A 21,463-nucleotide genomic window follows, 5' to 3' on the forward strand; every position below is an offset into this window, starting at 1 on the left:
TCATTTAGACACTCCCATTTTTTATTTAAACACTACTATATTTTTTTTATTTTTATTTATTTATTTATTTATTTATTTATTTATTTTATTTTTTTATTATTATTACTTCAAAATTAAGTTTTTTAAAAAAATATTTTGAAAAGGTTTAAGCACACGTGCGACCGCTCGCGTAGGCCTTGTGCTGAAAATCTTTTCCTTTTCTTTTATAAAAATTAAAAATTAAATAAAAATATTTTGAAAAAGGTTTAAGCACACGTGCGACCGCTCGCGTAGGCCTTGTGCTGAAAATCTTTTCCTTTTCTTTTATAAAAATTAAAAATTAAATAAAAATATTTTGAAAAAGGTTTAAGCACACGTGCGACCGCTCGCGTAGGCCTTGTGCTGAAAATCTTTTCCTTTTCTTCTACAAAAATTAAAAATCAAATAAAAATATTTTGAAAAAGGTTTAAGCACACGTGCGACCGCTCGCGTAGGCCTTGTGCTGAAAATCTTTTCCTTTTCTCCTACAAAAATTAAAAATTAAATAAAAATATTTTGAAAAAGGTTTAAGCACACGTGCGACCGCTCGCGTAGGCCTTGTGCTGAAAATCTTTTCCTTTTCTTTTATAAAAATTAAAAATTAAATAAAAATATTTTGAAAAAGGTTTAAGCACACGTGCGACCGCTCGCGTAGGCCTTGTGCTGAAAATCTTTTCCTTTTCTCCTACAAAAATTAAAAATCAAATAAAAAATATTTTGAAAAGGTTTAAGCACACGTGCGACCGCTCGCGTAGGCCTTGTGCTAGAAAACCTTTTCCTTCTTTATTAAAAATACTAAAATATTCCCAAACTACAAGTAATCTCTCAGCTAGAACTACGTAACCCTGATTTCTCATTTTGAATGAGAATACGTAGGAGCAAGGTCAATCCTTGTCGGGCCCAAAAAACTTAAAAAATATATTTTGTTTATTTTTATTTTCATTTTAGGGATAGTTAAACATTTTGAAACCACATCATATTCGCGCATTTAGTTAAAGGTACTGCCTTAGGGCAGGCGTTGTAGGGTGCTAACACCTTCCCTACACGTAACCGACTCCCGAACCCAGAATATGGTTTTCGTGGACCGTGCTTTATCATTTTGAGGTTTTTCCATAGTTTTCCATAATAAACTATGGTGGCGACTCCAAATCTCTTTTTAAAACCCGTTTCTTTTTTGGATCGTCGTCCCGTCGCGATTCCGGTTGCGACAGATGGCGACTCCACTGGGGACGTCTTCAGAGAGTCGAGCCATTTAATTAGATGCGCGAATTTGATGTGGTTTTGCTTTGTGTTTTTCTTTCCCTTTTCTCTATCTATGTGTGATATTCGGAATAACTGCAATAATTGTGGAATATTGAACCCTAGGGTAGACAATATGTTTATATCTGCCTGGGAATTTTTCTGGTTGTTTTGCAGGTGAGGGTTTGGGTGTGCATAATTTCCTCCCTTCACACACACACTTTTGGCATATCATGAGTGGGGCCCTATACCCGGGTCTGAGCGTAGCTTAGAATTAGAGGAGTTGTGTAGCGGTGTCACTCTGGGATGTACTTCCTGTTTGGCTATCGTGAGAACTCCAGCTAGAGTCTGTTCTCTTCATATGTGTTTTCACACCTAGTTGATTACTCGACTGTTGTGGAGATGCTATGAAGGGGGCCATAGCTCTAGTGGCCGTTGATCTTTAGGTTCAGGTAACCATCCTTGTGAGATTCCATATACCTAACCTTGGATCTTAAGTGTTCAACCTTCATTAGGGCACAAAGGGAGATATGTGCGGTCTTATAACCCTCATTTTTGCTTAATAAAATCCAATAACTTGTACATATCACTATATCTTTTGATACATTTTGTTTTCTTTCCTTTCTTTTTCTCATGCATTTTTATGGTCTTGTCACTGGTTCTAGTCGTGAAATTATAAGTTTGTGACTAAGCCTTTGAGATAAAATGGAAATTAACATGAGATATGAAGTCAATGGGGGTTCAAGTTCAGACAGTTTAAGGGAAAGGTTAGCCATTGAAGTAAAGGAGGGTAATATGGATGGCCTGAGAGAACCGCTGAAGAAAATGGAGACAACCCAAAAGGATGCATTCAGGAAGGAGTAGGGGAATTTGTTGAGCCTGTTAGAGGTGGAAGTTCAAACACCGGCCATTACTCTTTTAGCCCAGTCTTATGAACCACCATTGAGGTGCTTCACTTTCCAAGATTTCCAACTAGTGCCATCATTGGAAGAATTCGAGCAAGTCTTAAATTTGAAAAAAACTCCATACAACTACTTTGAGCAGTATATCCTTGTCTTGCAGTGAGCGAGGATCAGGAAAATACACCTAATGAAGTTGGAAAGCGAGTTCAATCAAGGGCAAAGTGAGGGGCCTTCCTCAAAGATACTTATAGGAATACCTACATCATTTGGCTTAAGAGGAAACTTGGGAAATGTTTACGAATGTATTAGCTCTTCTCCTCTATGGTGTCACGCTTTCTCCTAAATGTCAAGAACCTCGTCGACTATGCCGCTATGAATGCATTCGTGGGATACGAAGAGCGCTGTGAGAATCCAGTCGCTACCATCCTGGCTGAAGTTCATGGGACCCTTAATCATTGTTATGAGTTGAAGGGAGGGAAAGTGTTATGTTGTGTTCATCTCCCGCGTGACTGAGGACGCCTTAAAGGCCACCTGTCCCATGTTTGAGCTATGGCAGTATAAACCAAATGTGAAAGGGGCAAATGAATGGGCGCAACTTTGTACAAGTTTAAACAAAGAACAATTTAAATGGTGTGTCCCTTGGCAGCATAGATCGCAAATTATATATCATTTGCAGGAGTTAAAAATGAGCTTGGAAGAGTCTCCAACAAAATTATAGAGATGAATCAACAAGGCACGCAGAAACGCTCGTCACACATGCAGAAACGCTTGGCGCAAGGGTGACGCCAAGTGAACGTTCGTCCAGCTCTCAAAAGACAACGCTCGTCCTGAAGCAGAAGAGGACGCTCGTTTTGAAGGAGACGTTCGTCCAGATGACGTGAGAAGAGGATGTTCGTCCAGGACTCTTAGAGAGGACGATCGTCGAGGTAGAAATGGACGCTCGTCACATAGCGAGCGCACACAAGTATCGCGGACGCTCGTTGATAGAGAACGAACGGCAGAAGAAGCACAGGACGCTCGTCGCAAGAATGGCCGCTCGACCAGACCTCTCGCACAAGTGGACGCTCGTCCTAGACGCTCGTCCAGACATGTTAACGCTCGTTCAGAAAGGCAGCTCGTGCAGGACGCTCGTCACTTAGCGAGCGCACGCTCGTTTCATGGCGAACGGACGCTCGTTGACAATGAAAGTGGACGCTCGTGTAGCAGAAAACGTTCGATCAGATAGTGGACGCTCGTCCAGACATCCAACGCTCGCACACGGACGCTCGCCGAACACAGCGCTCGTCCAGAAGAGGACATTCGTCCACATTCGTCTGCACGTTCGTCCAGAAATGGGACGCTCGTCCAGAACGCTCGTACAAGTGGACGCTCGTCCAGAATCCAGTCGCTCGTTCACAATTGAGACGTTCGTCCATTGGGACGCTCGTCCACGTTCGTCCAGCAGAAGCACGTTAGTCCAGCAAGTGGACGCTCGTCACCAAGAGATTGCTCGTCCAGCGCTCGTCCAACGCTCGTCCAAGGACGCTCGTCCAGAATTGGGTCGCTCGTCCAGAAAATTGGACGCTCGTCCAGAATTGTATCGCTCGTCCAGAAAATTGGACGCTCGTCCAGAATTGGGCCGCTCGTCCAGAATTTGGACGCTCGTCCAGAGATGACCCGTGACTCAATTCTTGTACCCTTCTTTATATCCGAATCCAGAGGCAGTTGGAAAGGGGGATCTAGAATGGGGAGGAGACCAGGGACGCTGCTGCAGCTGCTCCAAGGGGCTTCCATGGTGGAAAAAATCCAATTTCCACCACCCAATCCATCATTTCTCTCTTCTATGTTGTATATGTGTAGCTAAAACACCATTTCACTGGGATTGAGACGAGACACGAGATAATGGACTTTTAATAAAGATTCCCTTGGCCAATGAATCGTAGAGAGGGTTAGGACAATCAAGTTACCATTCAAGTCGATCCCTCCTTACCGAAAAAAAAAAACACTTCGTAGTGCTAAGCAGCGAATGGGATCAGCGGTTGAGAAGTTGGAAAAATGTAGCATCAAGTTAAAGAGGAGACATCTGTAAAGAAGTGGAAGAGAAGTCTCTCACAGCTAACTTCCCTTGCCGATGAAGCCATTGAAAACGTCCCTAAGTTCTTAGCTGATGCTGAGTCTATAATGTCAATCATCAACCCGCTTAAGGGGATTGAAACATTCCTCAATTGCTCCAGGGAACTTATCAGAGAAATGAAGAATGTTATGGCTAAAGCCTGAGATGGTTGACCAATACGTCCTATGTCTCACGTCTTGGGAACTTCTGAATGATGAGCCACCTTATTGACTTTGTTTCATGTTAATTTCCAAATTACACCGGGGCAATATTTTCGCAACTTTATAATTTCCAACTAGAGTATTTGAACTACATTGTCTCTTCTTTTTCTTTTCATTTTCATTCTCATTTTCTTAAATTGTTTCTTCTATAAAAAAAAAAAATATAACTAAACATCCAAGATACCCTAAAGGACTCGAACCAGTTAATAAATCTTGGAGAACCAAGGAGAGGTTCAAGAAGGGATGAAAGTCGATATCCAACAACTGAAGGGATAAATGAGCTAAATCTTAGAGGCTCTGAATGCCTTACAAAGCCCTGGAGATTCGTGTGCACCACGACTACAATACAGAGTTCGAGAGGCCTAAATTTTCTCCTCATATGGTCTTCCCCTACATTACACTTCACCCTCGGGAGTGGAATTGAGGCATGTTCACACTCAAAAGGCAAAAAATAACGCAATTGAAGGAAGAAACAAGCTTGGGGCAACCACTTTCATGGTCCCCTAGGAGATGGTTCAGCCACGCCTTGTGAGCAAGATAATGACGAAGCAACCCGAGTTGAAATCTTTCCCTCATTGTTGTTGCACCAGTGGATGTTGATGCTGACAAGCTTAAATTTGAAATACTGGAAAAAGGATAAGAGTCATGGAAGGGGGAGGAAGCTCTAAGTTTGCAAATGTTGCAGGGTTATGCTTAGTCTCAGATGATATGCTGATACCTCCCAAATTTTAAATTACCCGGAGGCACCACTTGTCCAAGAGCCATCTCATGATGTACAGAAAGAAAATGGTTGTGCGTTCCTATGATGAAAAGTGGTCAATTCGTTTTTCTAAGGTAGATTAGCTGGCATGACACCAAACTGGGGCACTCATCTTGAATCTTCGTGCATCCGGTCTTGGGGAGATTTGGTGGATGCTCTCTTGAGGTAGTACAAATACCACATGGACGTGGCATCTCATTGATTACAACTACGAAGCATGGTGAAGAAGGAGTATGAATTATACGAAGGATACGCCCAAAGGTGGAAAGAGATTGTTGCTCAAGGAAAGTCTCTTATGAGTGATAACGAGATGGTTGACACATGCCTAACTACTCTGCAATCACCCTTCTGTGAGGCCATGGTGAGCAGTGTTTTCATAAGCTTTGCAAGCTTGGTGATAATCAGAGAAAGACTTGAAATTGGTATGAAGATTGAAAAGATCGCACAAGGTCCTACCATGACAACAAATGTGAGCAGGTCTGGTCTAAGCCTGGGATAAGGAGAGAAGAAAGAGCTCAATCACATCCCACTGCTCAAATACCATTGGCCTACCCTTTGAAACTGCTCTGAGACAAAAATGGACTCGACCCAAACTCAATTTCCCACCAAACTGTTAGGCAAACATGCTGATCAAGACAAAGGGCTTATGAGTTTCACTCCTAACCTTCTGACTTATGCAACATTTCTTCCAAGTCTTCTGCATAAAAAGCTTGGTCTTTACTTGTTACATGAAGCCTGTAAAGCCTCATTTCCACAAGACTCGTGATGCATCATATACAAAAGGTGATTATCATGAAGGGGCTATCGGTCATTCCACCAAAAGTGCTGGTGGTTCAAGCGCAAAGGCAAACTTTGATTCATTCAAGATGATTAAAGTATGAAGAAAGTCAACTAGACACTAAGGCAAGGCTTGTGAATGCCTCTACAAATGCCATGAAGAAATGAAGTGGGCTTTAAGACCACATAAGAAAGCATAAGTCATTGTACAAGTAAATTTGATGTTGTGAAGTGTCTTGCTACCAGGGAAGTATGCGTTTTGATATCGCACTGTCATCCATGACTTGCAATGCAAACACTCACTACAGGGTTTCTCCAAGTAGTGCTGGAAATCGAGTCCTGAAAGGGTATCGTGAAAAAAAAAAAGAAAACAAAATTGAAAAGAAAATGAAATAAAGTCAATCTTGAGTCACTTATCTTTCTTGCAAATCGTCAAACTTTTGTTTTTCGAAAATAGAAAAGAGCAAAAAAAAAGAAAAATGATGAATAATCAAAAGGAAAATTGGGATGTCAAGTTTTTCTAAGGTCAAGTGTTTAATCAAAAAATAACAATTTGACGCTTTCTCCCGAGACGTTTGTGCGCATTTTGCTTGAAAACCTTCACCCTTCACTGTTCCAAAATAAAGGATGTTCCCCAACAAACACTGTCACTGCCCTTAGTAATGATGTAAGCCTTTACACTGGGGCAGATTGGCCTGGCCAAAATTTTCCTTGCTTGCGCTAGTAGGGTTATCCCTGAACCCATTGAGACAAATAAAAGAATTTTCAAAAGGAGAATAAGTCCACTAGATTGAAAACCCAAAAGGGCGGTCTAGAAAGAAAAGGAAAGGGAAAAATCACTCATGTTGAGGTCATCTAGTCGTAGAATTAATCTTTTGAAAAGAAAGCAATCAGAATTTGAAATGATGTGTGGCCATTTTTTCTTTACCAAAAAAAAAAAAAAAAAAAACAAAATATATCCATTGTCACCCTGTTTTGAGCCAAAAATAAATCCTTTTTCAAAATTATTCCCAAGCAAGGATTGTCATCAGGCAGGAGTCAACTTAGGAAGCAGTTGAAGAGCACTCAATGATCAAACGGAGGAATCCTTCAAAATGGTAAACAAAAACGAAAAAAGAACAAAAAATCACAAAGTGATGAGGAAAAAATAAAAAAAATGGAGTTCAAGGAAAGCAAAGTGCTCAGAAGGTCAAATAGTTGACACAATGCCAGATGACAACCCTTGTTTCAAAAAAATGTATCCGACAAACATTTATTTGGGCCTTTATACCCCTTCCTTTCAATACCTTCTAGCCCTAGCCACATTACAAGCCTAATAAAGTCCACGCAAATTGAATAATGTTTGCTCAAATTTTCATAAAGCTTAATTTTGCGATAAGACAAAATGACTTACAATGAGTCCAAAAAGAAAAAAAAAAAAAAAAAAAAAAAAAAAAAAAGTAATGTCTCAGGAAGAAGGGATCTCTTTGCCAACTAAGCAAAAGCATGCAAAAGAAAATCAGACCAATTGGGGTCATCCTTTTAGCTTATCCTTTTCATGCCCACTACCTCTTCCAGGTAAGAACCCATACCCGAAAAACTGAGGCAGATTTGTGAATCTCACACGAATTCTTCGCCTTGCAACTCATTGACACATAATCCCAGACTGGGGCAGCTTTGCGGATCTTACTTGAATTTTTGACCCGAATTTTCAAAGATCCATACCCCATGCTCATTTCCCCAAACACCAAACTGGGGCAGCTCTTGGGTGTCTCGTTTCCTTTAAGCAATGTATAAGGAATGATGTGCTTATGTGGCTGTCCCAGACTTCTCCAAACCATTCTAAATAGCTCTCATTCTTCACTTGCCAGTAAATTCAAGCAGGTGTGCGTCGATGTCTCGAAAGGAAAAGTCAACATGAAATCATATCAAACATTAGACCTCGAATGTATGACATTCCTCAAATTCACAAAACATTGAAAATAAAGATCAGTTTGATGATGATTGCAAGTAAGATGAATGACTCAAGCAAAAAAGAGAGACAAAACACAAAATAAAGCAAATGTTTTCCATATGTGTGCATTCATCCATCAAAAGAAAATCTTTCAAATCGAAACCCTCTTCATTCATATGAATGGTTGTCAAATCCTTCTTCGAAAATACAAAAAGAATAACATTATGGTCTTATCTTCAAGTCATGTTGTTTCTTGTTGATAATTTTTTCTCTCATTTGGGGTTTTAATACACATCTTTACACCCTGTTCAGCATTTTACAATGGTTTTTTACGCCTTGTTTCCCATATCCTCATGTCAGGACATTCTCTTTAGCGAATGGTCACTGATGCCTTTTCAAGAATCAAATTTCTGTCAAAATTTCAAAAAAAAAAAAAAAAAAAAAAAAAAAAAAAAAAGGCATTTCACAAAATTACAAATTTCAAAATTTGAAAGCCCAGTTTCCATACTGGCCCCCAAGCCTAGTTTCACCTGGCACCTTAAACTCAAGATTTTAGTTTTCTGTTATCGGCCCTCTGCATGGCAATGGTCGGATTTAAATTTCTGTTCTGTGAGTTTGGCCCTCTGCGAGGCAATGGTCAAATCCAGGTTTTAGTTTTCTGTTATCGGCCCTCTGCATGGCAATGGTCGGATTTAAATTTCTGTTCTGTGAGTTTGGCCCTCTGCGAGGCAATGGTCAAATCCAGGTTTTAGTTTTCTGTTATCGGCCCTCTGCATGGCAATGGTCGGATTTAAATTTCTGTTCTGTGAGTTTGGCCCTCTGCGAGGCAATGGTCAAATCCAGGTTTTAATTTTCTGTTATCGACCCTCTGCATGGCAATGGTCGGATTTAAATTTCTGTTCTGTGAGTTTGGCCCTCTGCGAGGCAATGGTCAAATCCAGGTTTTAATTTTCTGTTATCGACCCTCTGCATGGCAATGGTCGGATTTAAATTTCTGTTCTGTGAGTTTGGCCCTCTGCGAGGCAATGGTCAAATCCAGGTTTTAATTTTCTGTTATCGACCCTCTGCATGGCAATGGTCGGATTTAAATTTCTGTTCTGTGAGTTTGGCCCTCTGCGAGGCAATGGTCAAATCCAGGTTTTAATTTTCTGTTATCGACCCTCTGCATGGCAATGGTCGGATTTAAATTTCTGTTCTGTGAGTTTGGCCCTCTGCGAGGCAATGGTCAAATCCAGGTTTTAATTTTCTGTTATCGACCCTCTGCATGGCAATGGTCGGATTTAAATTTCTGTTCTGTGAGTTTGGCCCTCTGCGAGGCAATGGTCAAATCCAGGTTTTAATTTTCTGTTATCGACCCTCTGCATGGCAATGGTCGGATTTAAATTTCTGTTCTGTGAGTTTGGCCCTCTGCGAGGCAATGGTCAAATCCAGGTTTTAATTTTCTGTTATCGACCCTCTGCATGGCAATGGTCGGATTTAAATTTCTGTTCTGTGAGTTTGGCCCTCTGCGAGGCAATGGTCAAATCCAGGTTTTAATTTGCTGTTATCGACCCTTTGCATGGCTATGGTCGGGTTTAAATTTCTGTTCTGTGATTTTGGCCCTCTGCGAGGCAATGGTCAAATCCAGGTTTTAATTTTCTGTTATCGACCCTCTGCATGGCAATGGTCATTTGGCATCGTGATTTGAATTATTTTGTTCGTTTTCTGTCATGATTGAAACCCGGACAAAATTTGTGTTTTTATCTTTACTTAGCTTTACTTAAATAATACGAAAAGATTAAATTTTCATATTATTTAGTAATATCTAAGTAAAGAGGGGCAGCTGTCAACACTCAATTTTGTCCGGGTTGTAAAAAATTCTATTTTTATTGGTTATTTATTATTTTCCTTTTTATTATTTTACCTTTTTGTTTTATTCTATGTATTTAGATTTTTTGTTTTTAATTCAATTTCTATTTTTCTTATTTTCAATTTGTTTTAATAGAGTTAATTAATCAAAATAATTAAAAAATTGAAAAATAAAATTAAAATTGAAAACAATTAAAAAATAAAATAAAAATTAAAAAAAGGGGGAAATAGAAAAAGATAAAAAAACGTGGAAAAGGGGAAGCATGTCTGAGGAGGGGGAACCGGTTTGTTAGAGGGAATATTTTCTAAGATTTTTTGGAAGGAAAAAAGGAGGGGATCAGGTGGTTAGAGAAAAGGATTTTTCCCAGGATTCGGGAGGAGGATTTTGTTGGGGGGGTCAGAGAGAAAAAGAAAGGGGGAGGCACACGAGTAACAATCCATCTGAAATCATATAGCATTGGCACCGGCACCGGCGAAAGGAAGTCACCGGATTCTCGCAGCAAGCAGCAGCCAGTAGAGCTCCGAGAGGTAAGCAGCTTGCTCCCTTCTATGCTCACGTACGCTTACTGCATTATACTACCTTTTATGCTTATTTCGTTTGGTTGGAGTATATACTATGGTGAGTCTTCCACATTCTCCCTCCGAGATTCTTATCGCATTCTTTCATCCCCTTCCCATGAACACACCCTATTCCCCTTAACACCACACCCTGCATGGTGAAGCTAGAAAAACAGCCAATCCGTTCCAAAATCCCTAAACATCATGAATTCTCCTATTTTTAGCAGCCTTTAATGCCTCTGTTCACCCTATGCCCCGCGCCTCTGTCCATCTCAAATCATCAGCAATGAACTTGAATCATTAAACTGGATGTTCACCAGAAAAACACAGCAGAAAGGAAAATAACAAAACAATATCTTCATCTTCACATAACCATTCCATTCACCCATTGGAACCTCCATCCCAACTCACGCATAACACCATCTCCATCCTTAACCTGCATTGCACAACACCACCGAAATTAAGCATCAATCACCAAGAACAATAGGAGAACCCATCGGTGGTGGCCTCCAAGGCTGACGGCGCCGCGGTTGGAAACGGATTCGATGGTGTTTGGGTTTGCCGCCGATGCCAAGATCGAAGGAAGTGGTGGCATGGTGGCTGTGTCGCGGTGGTGAGTGGCGGCAAGTTAGGCATGGACGCGAGGGTCGTTTTCGTCGCGGTGGCTATTCGGGTTCGCGGCGGTCGATCGGAATAAGATGTGGTAGTTGAACGGTGAAGGTGCGACGGAGGTGAAGTCCCTCCCTGGGTGGCCGGATCGAGGCGCGGCGTGGCGCAGCGTGGCGCAGAGACGAGAAAGAGAGAAGGCAGTGACCCACGGGCGGCAACGTTTGCGGTGGTGCCTGAGCTTGCCGGCAATGCTGAGAACGATCGAGGGCGGCTCACGGTGACTGGTCAGACGGGAGCAGTGGTATGCGCGTGTGTAGGTGATGCACACCTGGGATTTTTTTTTTTTTTTTTTTTTGCTCTGAGAAGAGACCTTGGGTCTTAGGTGCTTCAGAGTGAAACGTGCAAATGGGGAGGGGGAAGGCTGAACCCCTAGGGGGTTCTAGGTCTGGAAAGCCACCCCGGGCCAATATTGGGTCAAGCCCAAGGGGAGAAAAACCCTTTTCTTCCGTAGCCCCCTGCTTCTCACCCGCGCACTCCCCATGCACCCTCGGGCCAGTGCTGGGCCTGGTTCAAGTAAAAAAACTCCTTTCAACTTCGCGCAGCCCCTGTTCTCACTTCCGCACCCCTTTTAGCTTGGGTTTAGGCCCAATCTCTTTATAAAAGGAAAAATGGTTTGGACACCCCAATTTCTCATTTAGACACTCCCATTTTTTATTTAAACACTACTATATTTTTTTTATTTTTATTTATTTATTTATTTATTTATTTATTTTATTTTTTTATTATTATTACTTCAAAATTAAGTTTTTTAAAAAAATATTTTGAAAAGGTTTAAGCACACGTGCGACCGCTCGCGTAGGCCTTGTGCTGAAAATCTTTTCCTTTTCTTTTATAAAAATTAAAAATTAAATAAAAATATTTTGAAAAAGGTTTAAGCACACGTGCGACCGCTCGCGTAGGCCTTGTGCTGAAAATCTTTTCCTTTTCTTTTATAAAAATTAAAAATTAAATAAAAATATTTTGAAAAAGGTTTAAGCACACGTGCGACCGCTCGCGTAGGCCTTGTGCTGAAAATCTTTTCCTTTTCTTCTACAAAAATTAAAAATCAAATAAAAATATTTTGAAAAAGGTTTAAGCACACGTGCGACCGCTCGCGTAGGCCTTGTGCTGAAAATCTTTTCCTTTTCTCCTACAAAAATTAAAAATTAAATAAAAATATTTTGAAAAAGGTTTAAGCACACGTGCGACCGCTCGCGTAGGCCTTGTGCTGAAAATCTTTTCCTTTTCTTTTATAAAAATTAAAAATTAAATAAAAATATTTTGAAAAAGGTTTAAGCACACGTGCGACCGCTCGCGTAGGCCTTGTGCTGAAAATCTTTTCCTTTTCTCCTACAAAAATTAAAAATCAAATAAAAAATATTTTGAAAAGGTTTAAGCACACGTGCGACCGCTCGCGTAGGCCTTGTGCTAGAAAACCTTTTCCTTCTTTATTAAAAATACTAAAATATTCCCAAACTACAAGTAATCTCTCAGCTAGAACTACGTAACCCTGATTTCTCATTTTGAATGAGAATACGTAGGAGCAAGGTCAATCCTTGTCGGGCCCAAAAAACTAAAAAAATATATTTTGTTTATTTTTATTTTCATTTTAGGGATAGTTAAACATTTTGAAACCACATCATATTCGCGCATTTAGTTAAAGGTACTGCCTTAGGGCAGGCGTTGTAGGGTGCTAACACCTTCCCTACACGTAACCGACTCCCGAACCCAGAATATGGTTTTCGTGGACCGTGCTTTATCATTTTGAGGTTTTTCCATAGTTTTCCATAATAAACTATGGTGGTGACTCCAAATCTCTTTTCAAAACACGTTTTCTTTTTGGATCGTCGTCCCGTCGCGATTCCGGTTGCGACAATTCGTATATAAAACTTAAAACTTAAAATTGATGTCAAAAGATTTTCAAATGATTCTAGGTTAGAAGAAAAAGACCAAAATACACTTTGTTGCTGCACCACGTTATATCACCTTGAACAACACCTCCATTCTCCATTGTCGTTGCACTCCTTGAGTGGAAGAAGAAGAAGAAAAAGGGAAAAGTAAAACAATAGGTTTGGTGAGAAGCTTGTTCTGAAAAAAGTCATTTTAGAAGGTATATTATATGTTTTAAAAAGTTTATTTTGAAATCGTATTCTGAAAATCTTACTTCGAAACAATTTAATATATTCTGAAAAGTTTATTCCCGAAAAGTCATTTTACCCTTAAAAGATTTGTTTTAGAAATATTTTTTTCATAAAGCTCGTTCTATAATAGATTTCACATAACTTTTTTCCAGAAATCCCGTCCCAAATCCGAAAATTACTGAAAATTCATTCTAAAAAAAATCCAAAACAAGTGATGCAGAAGTCACCTTTATAAAAGATAAAATGGTGATTTTATAAATTGCGGGGTGTAATTAGAAATTATGGGAGTGCAGGGAGAAAAGAGCTTACATAAAATAGTGCCTTCAGCATACACGAAAACGTTAGTGTTGTTTTGTTGTAGTTGTACATATATAGTTTGATTTACTAGGAATCATCCATCATAAGGTAAAAAGTCAGTGTCGGAGTAACAAGAAATAAGAAGCATGATATTCATAATTATATCCAAATATCGACATCTCTAGTTAGTTTGTTGCAGTTGATGAATGATTTCAACTTTCAAGAGAATAGCTCTAAATTAATAAGGCATTTTTAGTTTCCTTTTTCCTTCAACGATGGCGACACAAAAGTTTGAATCTACAAACCTAATTAACAAATCTACTAACTTATGACTTGACAATGATTGATTACAAACACGTATAGTTTCTGGCCATGTTGGCTTTTGGTGTTTTGACTAAAAAGTTTCTAAATAAGTCAAAAAGAGTTGCATGAAGCACCATCTTTGATATTCTTCCGTGCACTTATAAACTCCTAAATTAGTTTTGGTCGTTCACCTACACAATAATTTGAAATCTGATTTTCGTACGCAGGAGATTTGCATAGCCATGATTATAATGGAGCAGGAAGAAGAAGAAGCACCTTCAATATTAAAAATGTAAATATAGGATGATTTCATGTATTAAATGGGATACAGTGACATTATGCACGAATAAAGTCCATACTTTAGACTTTGTTCAACTAACCAGTCAAATATTATAAAGAATCTTTAAGACTAATAATATCTGAGTCAACTATATAAGGGATTGATATCATTCTTTATCCAAAACCTTAAGCTAATGAGTTAATAGGTATTTCATCTTTATCTGCTCTACTTTCTTATTTTTATTCAACATGAGACTTTCTTATTTCTATTCAATATGAGATTTAGACTCACATTTGAATTCTCAATATTTTTTCGAATTTTCTTTTAAGGGAAAGGAATCAAAACATTTATAGCTGCATCGAGTGAAAGTTTAACTAAAAATTAGAAATGAGAACATTTTCACACATTCTAATGTGACAGTCTTAAAATTTCATTTATTTACAGGCATTTGGCATAAAGTGTTAAATGAACATAATTAAGAAGAAAAAGTTATTTATATTTTTATTCGATGGAGTTGGTGGTAGAGGAAAATGATATATTGAACAGCATATTCAAATGGAAAATGTCGGAAGTCAAAAAGGAAATTAATTTCCTGTGTCGTAGGTGTCAACATGTGTCTGGTTTCTTCTCGTTTTGCAACTAATCTATTCAGTTTTTGTCTTTGTGTGAATATATATAATTGAGTTTCAAATTTATTAGGTTTAAACCCTCTTTTGATCCTTATATTTGTTGGTAAATCTCAAGGGTCATCGCTTTTTAAATTGTCAAAATTGTGTGCATATATTTATAAAATTGAGTCAATTTTGTCCCTTCCGTTAAGTTTTGATAAAAAGCGGTAAAAGATGTTGAGCTGTCATTTTCTTTAAATGACGTGACATTGCGTATTAAATTGAATGGATTATGTGTTAATTCCACATCAGAAATTTTCATTCACAAAAAAAAAATTCTCTCACCCATTAACTTCGTCTTCTCCATAGAAACTCTAGCCGTTGTTAGCCATGCCCGCCACCATCCTCGCCCAAACCACCATCGTGCTACATAACCATCAACACCGTTAAGCCACAACCTTCCACTGTCAACCTCGGATCCACCATCTTCTTTTGACCCAACCAGAAAAAAAGATTACCTTTTTTCTTGCACCTCCTTCCATTGTGTATTCGATCATTCCATATTAAGTTCAAGAATATAAATATTTTCACCAGGATGAAGAATTCGTAAAATCCAGAGTAATCCACATCCAAACAATAAGATGTGATCTGTTTGTTGGCTATATTTTGAACAGCCGAAACCTCTCTTCTACCATCGTTAAACGAAATCACAATGGGCGTGTTCAACCTCGCTTCTTCTTCACCCAACGACCTGAATAATAGCAGAAGCAAAATAAACTCCATTAGCGACTTTCAACGAGTCTCACGTTAGCTTATCGCCTGAGCGCGCCGTCTGCAGTGGTGATAACGGCACCAACGCCTGTGTGTCTCTTCCGAGAATCGGTTGGTCCATACATCATGATGGTGCACTTGTCCCCAAGTTTAACTCCATTGATCCTCAACTCCACAAACTTTTTATAGAACACATCCAGGTCCTCTTCCTCAGACACAGAAACCCCATCAAGGGTGAAATCCCGATACCCAAAATCAGCTCGAACCCGAATAGAACTCGAGTTGGAACTGGTTTGAAGAACAGATAAAGGCTTATCCTTTCGATCTGGGTAGTCATGGATTCTGGCAACTACTTCAATTGGGTGTTCAGGAGGGGGTTCCTTGTTTGCAGCACAATTTGGGTTGGGAAAAGGGTGCATTTGCAGTGTTGATTTGGGGCCATGGAAATTGAGACGGTGCTTGGACTGTGGAGTCTTCGTTTGGGTGGGGTAGTTTTGTTTGGAAGAAGGGGTTGGAGCCATAGTGGAAAATTTGATTATGAGAAATAAAGATTGAACTGAGAAGAAAGAATTGAGAAGAAGAAATTGACGCTGGAGACAGAGAAGAAGCCGGAGACAAATAAAGATAGAACACATAACCCATTAATTTAATACATAATACCATGTCATTTTAAAAAAAATACAGCTCAACATCTCTTAACACAATTTGTCAAGAGACTTAACGGAGGGGACAAAATTGGCTCAATTTTATAAGTATATGGACGCAATTTTGACACTTTAAAAAGCAATGACCCACTTCACCATAGTTTAAACCAATTTATTATTAGAGAAATTGATGTTTGAAAATTGTTATACATGAACAAAAGCTTACATAAGCAATGATTCTTAATAGTTTCTAAACAAAAAATATGGGACAATTATAGGACTCGTTTTATGTTTTTAACTATGCTATTGGGAAAATTTTATTATCAAAGTCATTAAATACTGTTTAACCGACTCAACAAAAATAAGTTGAACAACTTTATTAGAGTGCATCGTTGAACATGTATATTAATTTTATTTTGTGTTTTAAAACACGACAACTGTTTTCGTCATATTTAATTTGAATTATTTGATTATTATTTTTAATATAATGATAACAAACATTTTTTAAAACTTTTACAATTTTACATCAACGAAAGATCATTTATTTACCCTATTTAAGAATTGTACGTGGCTGTTAAAAGTTGCATGAGATAATACAAACGATAAAATAATTGTTAGGTAAAATTTCCTCATAGCATAGCATAGTCATGTCTATACTCTCCGGTTCACACGTAAGAATAAAAATATATAATGAAAGTTGATGGAATTTCAGTTAAATGTCATCTTAAATAATGAGATAAAATAAATCATAATAATAAAATAATCAAAATATTTTTGTCTTAGAATATTTTGAAAAATATATACATCGATTTATACAAACAAAGTAATAAGTATAAAAATGTTAAAGGAGGGATAAAATTACAAGAAAAAAAAAAGTATATAATGTAATGTGTGGTTGCATGAAGAAAGCTTTTACTTCATCAAAGTGTAATAAAAGATTGTAACAGATGATGAAGGAAAAATGGTTAATTGTTTGTTTGTTTATGCTGAAAGTGAAAGAAATAACTCATTCATACGAAATGTAGAGAGTGAAAGCGAAGGGTCCATAAAATTTGACACAACTTTTTGTTTTTTTTTTTAAATACATGTCATCTAAAATAATTTAAATATAATTCCAGTGAAAATTTATTTATTTAAGATTATGGTTTTATGAGAAAATTATACTAGAAATATATTGTGATTGAGTGAAATCTTAAAGAAAATAAGAAATCAAATTTATACAAAACTTTGGATCTTAAAAAATAAAAAATAACCATAATATTTTATAACACTGACAAACCATTTTAAAAATGATTTTTTTCGTATATTTAAATTTTTTACATTTATTTAACGTTACTTTTAATTATTTTTTATTCTCTTCTTTTTTAAAAAATACAAAATTTTTATATTTTTATAATATTTTATCTTTATATTTTGTATGAAATAAACGTGAAAGTTCCAACCATTTCACGTACAAAATTGTTGATTCCGTTATTTTTCTAATGAATTTTTTTAAAAGTGAAAAATATATTCTAGCAGGTAAGTAATAATTCTTAAATAAGACATTTGTGAAGGAAATTATACTAATTATACTAATTACTAAATACTAAATACATATACAAATATAACTAACCATTTAAAAATTGATTAAATATTTTTTTATAAATAATCAAATGCCGATGGAAGTTATTGGATTGAAACGCTTGGGTGAAGTTCAATCATCCAGATAAGTCGCAATTTGTTGATACAAAATATAATTTTGAAAAAAAAATTATTATAAAAAATAATCAATTTTATTTTATTTTAATAAAATATAACTACGATTACGGCTTTAACATAACAAAAGAAGACAATATTTGCAGTGAATAGTATAATTTAGCTTCGAATTATTTCTCTTAAAATCTATATTAAAAATTTACACAAAATATCTAAGTAAAACTTAATATTTTTATTTATTTATTATTTATTATTATTATTCAGTTGGGACACGTTGGTGGCACACCAAGCCCATGGGTGAGGTAGTTAGTTACGAAGGAGAGAGAAAAATTGGGATAAAAAGAAGAGGAAGAAACAGAAGAAAAATAACATTAACAACAACGGTGGTGAAATAAGGAAGCAAGAGAGAATCATATTCATGGCGGTCCCAACCTCTTCTCTCGCAATCACCATTCATTCTTATAAATAAGAGCACTCTTCAGACAACATAACAAAGGAAACTATCAAAATTCGCATCTGTCATTGTATTTGCCTTACACATCAGCCACACTCAATCTCTTGCTTCATTCCCAAACCTCTTCTTTCCCTCAAGTTTGTAGAAGGAGAACTTTCCCCCTTCTTTTTTTATCGGCAGTTCTCTGCAAATAAATGCAAAAAAGGTTTCAAAAAGCTTTCTTAGCTTCAACAAAATGCGATCTCCTTCTTGTAAGATTCCCACTTCCTTTCCACCCTTCTTTTTTCAATTTCGATGCTTCTTTCCTCTTTTTAAGTCATTCTCTGCGTAAAGGTGCTTGCTTTTTGTTCTATTGTTTAGTTTTTTTCATCTGGGTATGTCTCCTCTTTCCCCCTTAACTTTTTTTTTCGGTACTTTTCTTTTTTGTCTAATGTTTTTGCTCTCAATGGGACTTAATGGGTTCTGGGGGTGCACCCTTTTTTCAGTTGCTGTGTTTCTCGCTGTAAATGCAAATTCCTTGTTTTCTGACACGGAATTTTGAAATTAACGATTCAGTTTAATTTATCATTTTTGTTGATGTTTGTAACAGTTTCTTAGATTCGATTAACTTTGTTTTTTTTTTCAAAAAAGAAATATATTTGTTGTTGTGGAGGGGGTGTGTTTGTTCCGCTTTTGGACCTTTGTGTTTATGATATTGACCCCCTATTTCAACAAGCATTATGTGGGGTCCAGCTAACTGGGAATATCGACATGAAGATAAAATTCCCCAATTTTATGAGCACCCAAACGGAAAATTTAACCTTTTCTAAATATGCTTCTCGATGTTGCTGATATGCATTTTTTTTTTGTTTCTTTACTTGCATTTGGGTTTCATTTCCAGAATTTCTGAAGGAAAGTTACATGGTCTAGAATTTCCCTGGAGTGTAGTAGTCAGTTGTGGTAATAAAGATGGGGGATCACTTTGAATTACTGGTCGATCGATTGCTTACTGAATCCACATTAGAAGCTGCAATTGAAAGCAGGAATAAGTCTATGTTGGCTGCATCCTCAGCAGTGAATGACGCGAAAATTGATCTCAATTTGATGAAAGTGGGTCTGGATGATATAAAATTTCCCGGGAAGCTGGTAGAATGCAGGATATGTCATGATGACGATGAAGATACCAATATGGAGACACCCTGCTCTTGTTGTGGTAGTTTGAAGGTTAGTTAATTTTCTAGTATATTCATAATCATATGCTTTGATAGGTGAAGTGATTGAGTATTTTAATTTGTATTGTTGTCATTTGTAACGAGAATTCATGGTGTCTGCGTTTCGAAATTTAATGGAAAACCAAATCTGTTGTGATGAACACTAAATTTAGTGATTTTATCTGGTTTATTATTTCTAAATTCTTAAAGTTATTTGTGTACTTGTAATTCAGTGACACGGTTGCATTAATAGAGGCATTGTTTTGTATGAACATAGCTCATAAGGAGTAATTTGTGGATTTAGTGATCAAATTTTTATTTAGCTCATATGAACATTATAGGCTTCTATTGATTTTTTTGCAGTACGCTCACCGTAGATGTATACAACGATGGTGTAATGAGAAGGGTGACACCACCTGTGAGATATGCCACCAGGTAAACTTAAATTTGTTCTCATCCCTAACTCTCACTCTTTCTGCATACTTGGCATCGTCTCAATTATTTGGGTTTCACGTGTTGTTACATGTCATATCTTTCACCTGATTTTGGTTGATTGGTTATTTTGGCTATGTTGTAAATTTCGGTAATTCAAGCCTGTCAAATGATTAACTTGGTTTATTTTTTTAATTGGTGATTTCCCTACATTGTGAATTCAGCAATTCAGGCCAGGCTATACTGCTCCTCCACCACTATTTCAGTTTGGACGTATTCCAATGAGTTTCAGGTACCGTTCACGTAAAAAATTCTTACTCTCCCCCCCACAAGTTAATCTGTGAACCTTGTTTTCATATTTTCATTTTCCAATGTGCTTCCACGATGTTTATGTCAGGGGGAATTGGGAGATTTCAAGAAGAGACTTGAATAGTACACATTTGGTTAGCATGGTCCCCACTGATCAAAACGTTAACACTTCTAACTATGATCAGTATTCAGCCTCTGTTACAGGAAGTTTGATTTGCTGTCGTTCAATTGTTGTCATTGTAAATCTCTTGTCTCTTTTATGCATGTATGCCACTATGCCCTTACTCCTACTGATTGTGACATTTCCAATCTCTGTTTCTCTTGTGCAGTTCATGGTTATTCTGATTTTAAGACACACACTTCCCCTTGTAATTAGTGAAAATAAGGAGTATTCTTTCCCACTCTTTTTGGTACGTTTTGCATAACTCAACTTGTAATTTTAACAAGTGCATAGATCGTGCTCGTACTTACCAGGGTTTATTCAATTTAATGGAGTTTTGATAGCTGTTGTTGTTTCGGACTGTGGGAGTTGTTCTTCCAATATACTTCATGGTTAGAGCAGTGGCATTAATCCAGCGCCATCGGAGACAGCATCGAGTAAGTCTCTGCCGTGGATCAACCTCTTGTCTCTTTCCCATGCTTTACTTTATCACATGAATCATATATTTGCATAGAATGAAGTCTCTGATATTTTTGCTTGTTGTAACTGTAAGGAGCATCTTAATGCCTTGGCCATTTCATCTGACGATGAAAGCGAGCAAGCAGATTTGCAGCCTCAGCCTCAGCCTCATATCATACATGTACTGTAAAAATAGTGTAGCCGGTAACCACTTGAAGAAGTAATTGAAGGATGAAAAGCTCCTGGTTTAAGATGCTGCACTTTGTCTTCTGATTTTTTTTCATGTAAATTAGATGGAGACAAGTTTCTTGAGAACCTGGAGTTTGCTTAGGATGGGGACACTGAAATTCAGATGTTCGTAGCTCATAAGGAGGCATTGCATGCCACTTGTGTTACCTAGTCCCTCTGCTATAGCTACTCTTCGGGAAGTCTTGGAAACAGCAAGTTATACATTTAAATTACTGTTTATTTACCGATTGGAATTGTTCAGATGTACAGATAGAAATTTACAATTATAGAGAAAAATTAAATGGTTAGATATAAAAAAACGCATGGCATGTGTATACTGCAATCAAAGATCGGTAGGTACTTTTGGGGCATTAATTTCATTATAGGATGCTAGTTTTGTCTATCATCTTGAGTTTCATGTTATTTGTAATGGGCAGATTATCAATCAATGAAAAGCCATAGAAAATGACATTGTATATGCAGTAATATTCCCATG

The 21,463-nt window shown here is 37.4% G+C and overlaps 1 protein-coding gene across 3 annotated transcripts; it reads left to right on the forward strand.

The window, feature by feature from the left end:
* Positions 1–18,080: 18,080 nt before the first annotated feature.
* LOC124848272 (RING/FYVE/PHD zinc finger superfamily protein) lies at positions 18,081–21,449 on the forward strand. Of its 3 annotated transcripts, XM_047325915.2 has the most exons (8): positions 18,103–18,440; positions 19,070–19,392; positions 19,743–19,814; positions 20,036–20,103; positions 20,209–20,359; positions 20,450–20,530; positions 20,625–20,717; positions 20,834–21,449. In XM_047325915.2, exons 2-8 carry the CDS (start codon positions 19,138–19,140, stop codon positions 20,927–20,929), a joined length of 816 nt encoding a protein of 271 aa, XP_047181871.1. In that variant the 5' UTR covers positions 18,103–18,440; positions 19,070–19,137; the 3' UTR covers positions 20,930–21,449. The 3 variants fall into 3 exon arrangements, 2 of the variants coding, with proteins under 2 accessions (XP_087952176.1, XP_047181871.1); XR_015781499.1 differs by having other exon boundaries at positions 18,081–18,440; positions 20,209–20,530; positions 20,616–20,717; positions 20,834–20,865; XM_088096050.1 differs by having other exon boundaries at positions 18,098–18,440; positions 20,209–20,530.
* The last annotated feature ends 14 nt before the right edge of the window (positions 21,450–21,463 follow it).

Source organism: Vigna umbellata, chromosome 8, assembly GCF_029865625.1.
Source record: "Vigna umbellata cultivar VRB3 chromosome 8, Vumbellata_1.0, whole genome shotgun sequence".
Lineage (NCBI taxonomy): Eukaryota > Viridiplantae > Streptophyta > Magnoliopsida > Fabales > Fabaceae > Vigna > Vigna umbellata.